The 14329-nt window shown below is 38.2% G+C and overlaps 1 protein-coding gene across 1 annotated transcript in view; it reads right to left on the bottom strand.

Annotated features, from left to right (window-relative positions):
* Positions 1-13471, bottom strand: part of TRPC7 (transient receptor potential cation channel subfamily C member 7) — a 77249-nt gene extending 63778 nt beyond the window's left edge. Inside the window, exon 1 of the mRNA XM_026101928.2 lies at positions 12701-13471. Within this exon, the coding sequence (XP_025957713.1) occupies positions 12701-13453 (753 nt within the window). The 5' untranslated portion in view covers positions 13454-13471. The remainder of the gene's footprint in view (positions 1-12700) is intronic.
* Between the last annotated feature and the right edge of the window lie 858 nt (positions 13472-14329).

Here is a 14329-nt window from a genome sequence, read left to right as displayed (position 1 = left end):
AAGTAAAGTGTTTTACTGTCTGAATTAAATATATATCTAAATCCATACCTTTGAACCTGCCTGTATTTCTAATTGATTATGCCCTAAACCGTAATATATTTCCAATAACTTATGATACTCGCTTTTAATCTTTCTCTCCCTAAAGTCCTCGCATTGGTCGAGAACTGCAGCTTTTGGCAGTGTCTGAACTAATATGACTGCTGGATTGATTAATTTGCTGTGATGGATCTTTTAATCAAAACCCTGGCAGGTTTTTCCTTATTTCTACACAGAGAGTCACGTATGAGGCAGTCGGTGGCTTCAGATCTAACTCACAGATCATTGCACCAGCTTCACTTTGAATGTCTCTTCTGTATGTCACCCCTCAAGGACCAGGGTGAAATCATGGTTTCAACCCTGACTGACCCAAAGACGATAGGATGACCAACCGAGCCATGATTTTACCCTGAGTACTGAGGCTTTTCTCCCATATTAAAGCTTTTAAAAAAATACAGAGTGTTAAAGTATGAATTAATCATGAGGAAATCAAGAAATAGTGGAAAGTTGAAGTTTTCAAGTTTAATTAAAAATATTTAAATTATTTCTAACTCTTTGTTGTCAGTCTGTTAGACTTGTGACAGTCATTATGTCTGTTAGGTTCATCCTTTTAACCATCTGTACTCAAAAAGCTGTTGTAGTGAGCTGTGTTTGCACACAAAGTACTAATACAATGTGAGCAAATTATCATCATTTCTAAAACCAATATCAGCTCTAAAAACAAACAATATTCTTAGCTTACAGTCTCAGAGAGGCAGGAATGAGTTGAAGAACAGACATCATAACATCACGTTGGGTGAAAGATCTCCCAGAAGCTACTTAAACCAGCTAACTCACTTTACTCAGCTTACGTGATGTATAAGACTTCACAACAAACTTAAGACTATATTCAATTAATCTAACATTATTTCACTTGCTTTTAAGTCATAGTAACTGTAACTTAATATAACCTTGTATTTAACCTTACCTTCCTACAAATCCTCTGCAAATTCACAACAAATTACCTCAAAATGGCAGTTTTCTTCTTTCTGACACTTCCCATTCTTGATTAAGTCAAGACACTTCCCATTCTTGATTAACACATTACAAGCTCTATCAGTCTTTACCTTGACTACCGAATATCCAGAAATGGTCCATGTCAAAGGTAAGTGTCTCTCTCCCTTATATTCATTCATCAAAACTTCAAGTTTACTAGAGCCTTTCCTTTCACGCCCTTTCCTTTCTTATTAATTTCATCAAATTAATAAAATTAAAACCTTTACATGACACAACTCCAACTGCACAAATGATGAAGAATGAAAAAAGATCTTTCAACTCCAAGCCATTTTCTTCTAGATATCTTAATAGGCTCCATGTTACTCTATGTAAAGCATCACATATTTGAATATATTTCCTGAAAATCATGGCTCAGTATTGCTATGCTATGTGGTGAAATAAAATAAGTTGCCATTAAGCTTTGACAGTTCAGAATAATTTATAAAAATCACCCCACACAACCTAAATTAGTTTTTAAATTCCTCAATCACAGTCAGTGTTTAAAATCTGTTTGGACTTTGTGAAATCGCTACATCAGGCCACAAGAGTGGAAAAAAAAATCACTAGCCATTTATGCAGTGTATTGGTGCAACGCAGCTGCTCTTGTGAAGGCAGAGCCATTTGCTGAAATATTGAACCTTCAGATTCTGAAATTAAATGCCAGACTTTCCCGGCAGGGAAGAAATATCTATTAAAATTGCTGTTTTTTCCCTCTGTTGCTATGCAGCGTTCCCCACTGTGATTACCTGTATGTATGGGAGATACTCTGCTCACCACCCTTATCAACTCCGGCTCTGTAGGTCCTTAAAAGTGTGTCAAATAATAGCAATTCTGCAACTTGAAAGACACGTCCTTTTGATAGAGGAGGAGCTGCATTAATTTATAAAAAGACAGTGAAATTGCAGGAGAAAAATGACCTTAAAGCAGCTGAATTAAGCTCAATTCCTAACCAACTTGCTACAAATTTCACGCTTATTTCTATAGCTGGCTAAAAGGTCACATTGTTCTCCTTAAAACTTTTCTGCATGAAAATGCTTCTAAAATGCTTGACAATGGTGAGCGAGCTGTGCTAAGACCACTTTCTTGTTACATTAATGGTTTCCACTGCTGCTTCTTTGCACACAGTTCGCTAGATTCACCTGTTGCCTCCCATTAAAGCTTATGGATTTTTATGGTCATGTCTGTTGCTTACCAAAGGTGGCATCCCGATCTACTACCAGGGCTTTTATGTGCAATCAAAGTGGAAACACAATTGCAATGCAGCCCATTCTTAAACGAGTAGAACTAGAAATTGCTTCCCAAAGAGCTGTAAAAGGTAATAAACATTGCACTGATGGTGTGCAAACTGCCATTGCCAGAAGGTCCACCTGCCGTAGCATCAGGGGAAGCAAAGATGTTTTCAAGTTCTTTCTGGCTTGCCATCTCCAAGTGCAAAATTTTCTTCCAAATAGCTTGTGAGGGGACAAAACCATTTAGTCATCAATGAAAAGATTCCACTTTTTGATATTGAAACATTGTGTCTGACTTGACATGCTGAAAGAATCTTTTATCCCCTCCACTCTTTTTCAAAACAAAGACATGGGCTTATTCCTCTGGGAAAGGGAGGAGAATGTTTTCCTGCAGAAAGTATTTTCTCAACTTCAGGGCTTTTTTCTTTCTTTTTTAACTAAAGTTTGCCACGAGAGTTTAACAGTGTCACCCAGTCATCCAAAGAGTAGGTTAAATGAGCTTGTAGGTGGTGGCCAAGATTCAATTTTACACGACTGCTCAGTGGTTACTATTATTGTTGCAACTTTCACTAATTACAGTCTTATTTTTTCCAGGTGTAGATGTGGGATTTAGATGGCCAAATTATACCCTTAACTATCGACCACAGCATCTATCATTCTGCCTCACTGTGAGTAGACACAGACAGATGCTAACATACATTCACATACACAGATATATTTTTCAAGACTGCACTGGACATCATGGCTTTGGCATCAGTTTTAAGCCACTCTGAAAATCTTTGGAGAATTTCTTCACACGCAACATTTTAAAACCATTTTACTTGAGCAAGGTGCCAGGCACAAAATAATTTAATCACAGAACAGGCATAGAAAGAGCACTTACAGTAACAGCCTTCAAAATATAAAGGAATTTTTTAATTTATGAATATTTAAAGAGAGCAATAGAAGAGTTACAAGTTTGTTTTTTAAGGTCAGGAGGATTCTCTGCATCCATTTGCCGCAGTCTCTGCTGCACACCATGCAAAATATGTCTGCAATTAATTAATTTAGCTATCAAGGCAAACACAATTTAACATCTATTAGTAGTGCATTTGTCTCTGAAAAAAAGAGCATGGAGAATGAGTTCTTCATGTGTGGTGTCCCACTTAGTGAGCTGAACACAGATTTCACTACAAGTGTTAAAAATATTCTCCTTCTCCCAGGCTATTTCCATGATAATTTTTAATTTTTTCTCTTATTTCGACATCTAAATAGCTCCAAAAATATGGTAAAATTTTAATAATGGGAAATGTACTTTCCTGCTTTACTGGGACTTGAATTATGTACCTGTACTGGACCTGCATTTTAAGTTGCGTAATTGGTCCACCTGCTAATGCATTTGCTTTGCACAAGTGAAAATTGCAAAAAAAGAACTGTACCTTTTAAATACATGTGTTTTCAAGGCAGTGGAGAAAATTAGCTTTTAGGTGAGAGGGAAAAGAAAAGAAAAAAGGACAACCAGTTCTTTGCCAAGGCTAAAAAATACCAAACCACACCCCTGACCCCGGGGGCTGGGGGAAGAGGGGGTGTCAAAAAACAACGTTCTCACTGAAGACCAACAGAAAACACTCAGATCCAAAAAAAGTAACTGGAAAAAAGACTGTAGATTATAGTGTACATTTAGAATTACCAGTTTTCATCATTTCCACAGACTGCAGTGTAGAACACTTCTGCCTGGACTCCAGAGCGCAAACGCATCCAGTAATGTATGCATTTTTGTTCTTTCTCAGGGATCCCGGTTGTTTGGGTAACAGATTAAGTGAGGCATGCTTTTGACATTGGGTATCCAGATGATCTCAAAGGCATCACCGATTTCTGCTAGAAAAGCTGAAGATGCTGATGCAGTGTAAAGCCAAGAGAAGGAGCAGAGAACAAACTAATTGGGCTGTAGACTGCAGCACAAAATGGGTCTGAAAAGGATGTTTCTGGCCCAGCTACATCAAAGCCTAGTGTTATCAGGCATTAATTTGGGATGGAGCTGAATAATCTGCTCTCTGAAATGGAAATTTAGCAATAAGAGCTACAAGAGGTAGTAGAGGAAAGGGGTGCACCCGGAAACGGTGGTTTTAATGACCTGGGAGTAAGGGGAGATACAAGGGCTACATCAGCCTCAACTGTTACGGCAAGATCAGTTTACATGTACCCTATCCTTTAACTCCATCAAACTACAAAATACCGGACAAAACTGTTAATTACTCTGTCACATAATTTGCACAATAAAAATGTTACAGCGTATCTGACATGGCCTAAAATGATTAACATGTGTTTGAAAAGTGAATATGAAGTGCTTAATTTTTTCGCATGGGGTCCAAATATACAAATACTGACTTTAAAACAAAGGCAATGAATGGCTTTTGGAGCAAAAGACATATATACACTATACCTAACAAGGGACTGGATGTATTTATCAACTTAATATGCACCATTCATCAGCAATGACTGGATGAAAAATACTGCCAAATAGTTTGTAAAATACTTCATGTATTATGTTGAACGATACATGGATGGCATGACAAGTACCACCAAGTCCTACTGTTTTCCAGATTTGAATGATTATTTTTGGAGATCATCCAGTGATGCAGGTAACTGTGAAGTCAGAAGCTTAGTGGGTGAAGGGAAGGGAACAGAGCATAAATCATGTATGATTGATTCAAAGGCTACATTTTTAGGCATTTTTATATTTGCTTTACAGCTGTGCACGGGACCTGGATGATCACTTGGTAACAGTAGCCGTTCATATATGCCAAATAATTTATAATGGTGATGCTTAATTTTCAAAGCAGGTGGAATGTAAGACTGAAGATACTTGTGGAAGAGAAAATAAGAACAGCAGCAAAAAAGGAGCGAATATACTCCACTAATCGTAAAAGACTTTAGAAGAAGAAACTCTTCTTTTGCCCAAGCCCAGCAAAGTTAAACAGTGCAAGTAAAAAGACACCTTTTTAAAAGTGCCAGTCCTGTCTGGATGAGAAAAATAAAAAAGAACAGAAATGCTGGAAAATTAAATGAAAAACTAAAGTAAGACCAGATGAACAAACCAACAGAACTCCAAAGAGCATCTTATTTAGGTAATAAATATGACTTCTAAAAGCTGTTCCCAAACATATCAAAAGCAAGATTCCTGCCGGAGAGTAGTTTAAGGCAAGAGACTGTGGAGGGATAAGAGAGTCATTCAAGGAAGAGCAGTCCAGAAGAGAAAAATTAAGTGATCGATTTACATGAGGTTAATGAGGGAGGTTCCCACAACAGTGTCTTTCTTCATGGGGAAAAGAGTCTCAGGAGCTGCCTCCAATCACATAGTCAATACATACAGAGAGCAAACAAATACAAGAGTTTGTTCGGTTCTGATAGGAAGCACATGTTCTACCTTCCGATTTTTAGATTGTAGTGTTACTATTTTCCATCCTGATGTTTTTCAAGAAATTTTCTGTCTTTCCAAGCTCATCGTTATCCTCTATTCTCCCAAAATATTTCCCTTCCTACTGTTTTTTTTCCTGATATTTTGTGCTCATTTCTCTTTCCTTAATCATTCATTCATTTCAAAAAGCAATAGCTTAATTATGATTTTTAACTCCATGTAGCATGTACTTTTCATCTCAAAATGCTTCTCAGCCAGGATCACAGAGTCTTACTTTTGCAGTTAGCTCTTTTCAAGTTTTCTTAAGACTTTACATTATTTTTATATTCTCTATGTTTATTACAACCACAATTATTTTCCCACAAGTTTAAAAATTAAAAAATAATCTATTTATTTTCTATTTGATGAGTTAGACTTATTCTATTAAATCAAATGGTACCAATTTATTTTAGCAATCAACATGGATCTCCTTACTGGAGAAACAAGGCAGTTTACAGTCTGTAATGTATTTATCCTCACCATTGTCCATGATTTGCAGATGTCTTGAGAAATTACGAGGCTGGGAGCCGTTATGCAACACTGTGAAGTTGCGATTCCTCAGCAAGATATAACCAACCATTCAAATTCTTATTACTTTGCAGCAGCAGTACAGTGGCATCTTCAAAGTGCAGAATCTGGCCCCAATTCCTCATTTGCAGAGATAAGGTCAGAAATACTGAGAAACTTTACAAGGTCATTTCTATTAAGTTTACATCAAGCATATGCTATGAAGTTAGCAATTTGCATTTGGGTAGGAAAACAGTGGGGATGGCTTACTGGAACAAGAGTTACATTGCAGGAATGCCAAATCATCACTAACTGCTACAGATCATCATGTCTCCTGGGCTGTTTTGCCAGTCTTTTGGTAGCAGAATTTAGGGATTTGAGCCTCAGCTGTCTTACATTACTGCAGCCCCACTGAGAGGACAAGTAGTTCCTTGTAGGCATCTCTCTAGGCAACTACACACTTGACTTGGTGCCACACAAGCCACCAGTCCCCACAGCCCAGCAGCCAGTTGTGGTCTATCAGCTGACTCTGGAAACGCCTGCTCAGGTGCCCAGCAGAGCAGGTTCACAGCGAGGCCGAGCTTTTGGATCATTTCATCAAGACACATCCCAACATTTTTTAAAGAAAGGGCAACAGTTAAAAGTAGAGTGACAGCAAGAGGCGTTTCATTTAGAAACAAAACATGTTATGCTGCAGTAAGGGAACCGACAATGCTGGTAGGATAGATAAACAAAGACCACACACCATATGTCTTCCAGGTGGTGGTTTTGATCAGGCCTTCAGTAACGTTTTAATCAACATGAGCTGAGATCTTATTTACCACTTATGATTGGTGAGATCTTTTCATAGCCTCCTTTGCAATTCTGTAATTTAATTTGCCCAGATTGCTAAATGGAATGAATTGGCTGATTGTCTTCGTCACAAGGATGTTCGCTGATCTCGAAGCATGTAGTCAGGTTGCTATTTTGGGAGTGTGAGAAGCTGTAAAACCAACCTGTGTGTAGAGTGGGATTGCACCAGAAACAGGAGCACACACAGACACAGCTTTAGGAAAGAGTAAACAGAGCTACTATTCTATTTCATTCACTGTTTTCAAAACGTGCGTAGTAATATTAGGTCTCATGTAAGAGACAGTTGCAAGGGCATTTTCTGCAGCCTGTCTGCTAGAAAAGTAATATCCTAAGGGGAAAAATGGACATATGAAAATGATTCTGTTGACTTTGCTTTTAATATTCCAGTCTTTGAAATGAGTCACCTGGCTGCGAACAGCTGGCACCTATGCAGACATCTGCATACATCTTCGCACCAAGGTGAAACGAGGGAGATTGATTTCTCTGGGCCAAAGTCTGTTCCAAATCAGAGAGCAGCTCTCACCAGCTGGATTCTTGGGCAGTAGCTTGTTCTTTTGGACAAGTCCTACCTATGTTATTGATACTGGAAGTGAGTTCAGGTTTACCTGCATGAGTAAAAGCAGCGGGATACAACTGGTCGATGAGTGAAGGATTATTTGTTTTACGACTCAGGTACAATGTCTGCTAGTTTTGAAAAAAATGGAAATGTACATAGATTTTTCAATTGAAGTAAATGCTCAGCATGCCCTTGTAGCTTCAGATGCTTAACATCTCCCTTTATAGTCAGCTGTGTTTAACACTCAGACCTACTTAGAAGCCGTATAATATCTTAACACAATGTGAGATATATACACACTGATTGGGAGGTATTAAACTATAATTTGCCTAAATTCTAAGGTTGAATTTCATTACATGCCACGCTTCTGCAGATTGTAAGCCAGATTGGGTGGGAAACTGATGGGTTTATTTCAATTAAAATGGCAGAAGTAAAATTAAAACAGAAATACAGGACAAAGTTAATGCTCTTTTTATTTTTCCATAAAGGGTGGGAAAGAGCCATTAGACCAGGGATTAAAATATGTGGCTGTTTTGGGGGAGATGGCAACTAACTGTAGCCTAGTAGAGCTTGGATCCCTCTCATCTACAAAGGGAGAAAGGCCACCCTCTGTCTCTCCCCAAAAGGGCAGGACTAAATTAGGCTCCTGATCTGCATTGCCCAGGCCCCAGTGAATGTTGCTGTTTTTTTTTTTTTTTTTACCCACAACGAAAAATTCAGAAAAGGAGAAAGTCATGACCTAGTTCTTAATTCTGAGTTTTCAAATGAGATATGTAGGAATGGCAGAGCAGCTTGTTAAGGCTGGTTTTTGGCTTGGGCTGTTTTCCACTGATGAGGGGCCTCATTGCACAAAGGTCTGCAAGCAGCCACAGTGACTTGGACATTGCTTCCCTCTTTCCTGAAATTTCAAGAATCCCCATCTTGGTGGGGGGGGAGGTGGGAGGGGAGTTCCTACCCCAACCCTGTTTCTAGGCTAATTGCTAAGTTGCTTAATGGAATCACAATGCCAGAGACACTGAAAATTTTCAGTAGAAATGGCCAGTTCAATATTTTTCATGCCTTATTTTGGGGGAGGGGGAAAGGGGTTGAATTTTTTAATTTTAGATCCATGAATCAGAGCTCTATGTCTTTCAAAGTTCTCTCACATTGAAAAGATATCTTTTTTGAAAGACTTTGGCACTGAAAGATTTAAGGAAAAAAGCAGAAATTATTTCTATACCAACATAATATTATTTAATAGTTTTCTTTTTTTTGTCATCAATAAGCCTTACAAAAGCTGACATTTGCTTGCAATAACAGCTGAGTAACATTGATCCAAACCATGCATTTATTCTAAACAGTGGAACAGATGCTCGTCTGCTGTGGACTCCTCCAGCCTTCAGTGGAAAAGCACTGCTTCACCCCAGTGGAGTATCTGCTCCGGTAAAACTATCAGTATTGATTGGCTCTGACAGCTTCCATCTTTCTTCCAGCTCCAAGCCTCCACTCTTATTATTCTTTTCAGCGTGTGGAAAGCCACACAGTAGTGGACTATCTCAATCTTGCTTTTGAGCCAAAATCAGCACATCAGAAAGGGAGTTCAATAGGGCAGTACATCCACTTCAGAGCGACAGCCAGGATGCCTACTTATGCTCTTAAAGGCCCTATTGATCGATTGACGGAAAGGCTCCAGAGGGCCAGCAGCGAGATTTAGAGTATGTCTAGACTCCCATTTTTTCCTTAATTTTACTCCCACGTTACTTTGTGATGTGTGACACTTTTGGAAAGGAATTGAATAAAGACTGTAGGGTAAATCTTGAAATCTAGCGATTTAGGGTGAGAACAACTTATTCAGCTTCTACCTCTGTAAAAAAGAACTGATAAAATGGTTGTCACTCAGTGATCTTCATTGGAGTCTCTCTCAAATTGTGGCCAACCATAACTGATTCAACTTTTACCCTTTAGTGGGGTTTACATGGCTGCTTTATTTCATATCTGTACAGAAAGCCTTAACGCTAAAAATAAAATTAATGTTCTCCAAAAACGTAGTGCATTTCCTGGCCCCTCGGCTAGTCTGGTGTGCTGAATGATGCTATTGCATATGAGAGTTAGAGCAGCAAGCAGCAGGTGAGAGACACCGCATTTATATTTTAATTAGCTCATGCTAGGAGTTTCTTCAGAGGTAGGTTATCTAACCACCTTAATTACTATTTGTCCACCTACGTTATTAAAATCTTACTCATGTCCTTCAGTTTCAAGGACTCTTTATACCTCCTGCAAATGGTATTGCTAAGCTTGCATAGAAATAACTATTCTCAAATAATCATAAGTGATAATTTTTTAAATCTGTTGAGCACTGATGGTAATTACAGAACTTCAGCAACTGAAAGTAAAAGTTGAGGAAAGTATTATTTTAAGACACAAAATATCCTCCAGAGCTTGTCTGATTTCATTAATTTTTCATATTTGCAGGCTTCTTAAATACATTTTCAGTAATTGCATTCTTTTTTTCTAGCCATAAAAATCATGAATTGTCATATTCAGTGAAAAAAATTCTACTGTACTCTTACTCTATTCTGTCACATTGATTATGTTAATAAGAATAAACATCTTTCAATAAATACATATTCTCATTTTCTCTACAGTGAGAATATATTATAGTACTTCAGTTGTTTATTATTTCTGGAAACAATATATTGAAAGAATGTGACAAATTTGAAGTGAACTATTGGTAGGGGTTTGACTTCTGAGCTACTTCACTAGCACAGGTAGATGCGTGTTGCAGAGGATCTTCAATAAAGCGATGGAATAGGAAGACTTTCCTGAAAAAAAACCAATAAATTGGCAGAGGATTCCTGGTAATTTCCCTCTATTGATTTACTTGCAACCATTTGTTAATGCTGGGGAGCTGCAGGGTAAACCTCACAAGACTGTTCAACATTCGATCCCTTGTTTGCTTCTGGAGGATTCATGTACCTGCCAGTGCTGGTCTAGACCACGCTGGCAGCTTAATGAACAAAAGGAGGGATTCTGGTAGAAATATATTTACATTTATGCAGCAAGACACTTATCAGAGCTGACAAGCATGTAACACTGGAGCTGCTGATGCTCCACCTAGGGTATATTTTCCTACTGCAAAGAAACTGGAACATTAATGAGATATTAATGTTGTTAACGGTGGATGTGAGTGCTTTCACGCTGGAGTAACCCTCGCTCAAGCAGCCAGTCTCACTGAACTCAATTAGGCTGCTTCACTAGGGACAGTCCCAAAGCCAGGACCGAATGACAGGCAATGAAAAATCCCTTTTAAATTTTCATCATGTTGGATCCTTCCAATTCTTATTCACACGGGTAAAAAAATTTGCAAGATTTTGCCCTAATCTAATTCCTAAAAGAGATCAGTGGCTTGCTTCTTTTTTTTCTTCTGTCTGTTATAGAGTTTCTACTTAGTTTCAATGGAAATAGCTTCAGAATGTGTTTCTTGTCACTTTTAGATTAGAGAGGGTATAGTTGTAAATTCTGAAAAGAATGCTAGAACACTTGAATAGTTCTCTAAATCAAAAATAATGGATTCCTGGCAGGCATCCTACCCCAGTTTACTCAGAACATGGATTTTATTACCCCAGTGTCATCAATCGTGATTGTAGCTGCACAATAGTCATAAGCCAGAAAATGGTCTTAGGTTGATGACTGAGCTGCTGAAAATGAGCTTTTTCATGACTAATTTATTTTAGAAAGGGAGACAATGCTATTTATGCCATGTAAATGACTTAGAGAAATAATGCAAATGACATTGGACATTTAGAAACTTATTATGATAATGCAAATCTTGAATAACTTGTAAGAGAGAGTTCTGCAAGTTCCACTGTTATGCTTGGCAGGACTATAAATATCGAAACAATATCCTGATAATTTTTCTCCCCCTTTTTCATGAAATCCGTCATATAGAGAAGCAGTAATCAGCCATTAAGATACATTGTACCATAGTCAAATTATTTTGCAGAGCACCAGAAGTACGTAATTTATACCTTTTGTAATTATAACTGGACTAAATTACTGGATTCCTAAACCAATAAGCCAACCTCTCTCTACACCTTTGCCTCTGAAACAGATTGCTAGACAAAAGAGACTTACCTTTCTTATAAGAAATAAGAGTCTTTGCTTTTGGGGCAAAATAATCTAGTTTTTATTCCTGCTGCAAAAATACACATTCTAAGCAATCACAGTGAGCAACATAAAAATTCTGAGGAAGGATGGCTGTGCTGTAATATGTGATACTCAGTCTCAAATATTTATTAACTGGAGGAGGTACAGTGACCTGGCTCTATGCGCAGTTAACACATTTGAAATGCTGAGTGATAATTTTTGCCTGTAACATTCTTCAGAACTTTTATGCTCCTCCCTCCATAGGGCTAACACATTTTGTGTTCGTAATATGCATGTATTTGCAATTGGAGCAGTAAGAATTGAAAGAGACTATTCTGAAAATGCAAGGCATGAAAATCAAAGGCATTAACATGCAGCTTTGTTAATATCTTACTTTGCTACTCACCAGTTGCTCAAAATGGCTATGGATTTGGAGGATAGCATGACATTTCTCTGGCAACACACACTTAATAAATCTCTCTTTTACATACAAAATGGTGGAGGAAAGTCTGATCTATTTCCTTCTATATTCTTAAAAACAGCAATGAAAGTGCTCGATTTTCATGCCTCACAGAAGGAAATAATATTTGTTAAACTCTTACAAACTACCTTTTAAAGAAATAGGAAAATCTTCATTTTTGTTTTGCCCTCTTCCTCACCAAGTATTGTAGTGGGAATAATTTATTCCCAAGCATACCTTTTCACTTGCAATAAAAGACTTCATAAGGTCAAAATACAGATCAAATCCTCCCCTCACCTGGCTGTATTGGTATCTGATTTCTCACTTTGAATTTCTGAGATTGTTTCTGTAGCTTCCATTTCCTCCCTCCCCCAAAACTGTGTATCAAGACTTGGTTACACATGTGGAATATAGAGTACCCTGAACACATTCAGCCCCAGGAAAAAGGCATGGTGGTGAATTACCTTAAATTCAGTTTCAATGTTGGCTAGTCTGGCCAATTCATTGCTTAGCTCTAAAGCAGTAAGGACAGGATCTTCACTGGAAAGAGACAAATAAGCAGCACTGGCTAATCCTTTGTAGGCGTTCATTCTCGATCGAGAGTGACTAAAGGAATCTTTCCTCTGTTTCTCGATACATTCGTTGCACTTGCAAAAATAGTCATGCGGCCTTTCAATCCGCGCGCCTTTTAGAAGTAAGATGTGGACAATTTCATACTCCTGGCAATGGGCAGCAAGTATGATAGGGGTAATGTCATGGGAGAACCGAGTTCCATCTTCATCGTAGGCGTAAAAATCATCATCTCTCAGTTCCTGCTCAAGGGGGCTAAGTGTGAGACGCTGTCCTTGTGCAAAGGCTGGATGGTTCAATATTGCTTCCACAATGCGCACATATCCTTTACTGATGGCTAACAAAAGTGCATCCCCAACTCGAGCTAGATTCTCCTTTTTAAGGAGGAGTTCCGTCACTTCCAAATGCTCGTTCCCTACTGCCAACTGTAGGGCGTTTTGTCCCATGTAATCAACACAATTGAAGTTCAAGGTTTTGGATTCCTCCAGCATTTTTCGCACAACAGGAATGTTGCCATATTCTGCAGAATCCAGAAAGCGTTCCTCTTCTGCAGTCAGGCTAGTGCCTTTCTCATTGAACATGTAGGCTGGGCCCCGGATGGCCTGCCTCCGGCCCTTCTCACGAAGGGTTGTGTGCCTTCGATGCATGTTTTTATAATTGCTGTTTCTCAACCTGCAGAAAACCAGAAAGTATGGTTGGTTATACTCTTCAAAATTCACAATCTCACATAACCTGAAGTAACGTCTCGTTAGGATCTAATCTTTCCAGCTTTATATGATCTGAACCACATTTTAAAAATCACTTAGGATACATGCGGAATAAAAGAGAGTTTTGCTGAACTGCAGCCAAGCTCTCTTCTGACGTTTAAACCCTTGTGGATTTTGACAGGGATACTCCAGAAGACTCTTAACTTGGAAGCAGGCAGAAAAAATTTGCATAAACACATTGTTTTCCATTTTCATTTCTTGGAATCCCATTATGTAGTATCTAGGAATGGTGTCCACAACATAATGTGTCTCCAAATTACTATTCTTGGGTTTTATCCTTGAGGATATGAGGCAAGCTAAAGAAAGTTGGTGGACTCTCCATTTCAATAGACTTCAGATCAGGCCCATAAACTATGTTCCATAACATTAAAAAGCACACATCTAACTTTAAGCACATAGGTTTAATGGTATCATTCAGGCAATTAAATTCCATGGTATTGAATTATGGCCTTAAACATACCTTAGGTGGTACTCATCTGTGCAAGGCAGGAGAGATTCTGACATTAAATATGACAGGGATAAATGTATTGCACATTCTGCTAAGTTTCAGCTGCTACAAAGACAAAAGTACATTCACATCTTGTTCTCATGCTACGTAATACCATTTTCCTGTTTCCTGATCCAGAACAGTTTAATTAGAGACTGTATAATTTTCTCACTGAAATACATTTGGCAGCTATTCTAAAGATAAGTACTCAAATCCAGGGACTACTCTGGTATACTATATATATACACACTATATATATATATATATAT

This window comes from Dromaius novaehollandiae, chromosome 15 (genome assembly GCF_036370855.1).
Source record: "Dromaius novaehollandiae isolate bDroNov1 chromosome 15, bDroNov1.hap1, whole genome shotgun sequence".
Classification (NCBI taxonomy): Eukaryota; Metazoa; Chordata; class Aves; order Casuariiformes; family Dromaiidae; genus Dromaius; species Dromaius novaehollandiae.
Note: the sequence above shows the minus strand (reverse complement) of the source record. Positions and strands in the feature narration are given on the sequence as shown.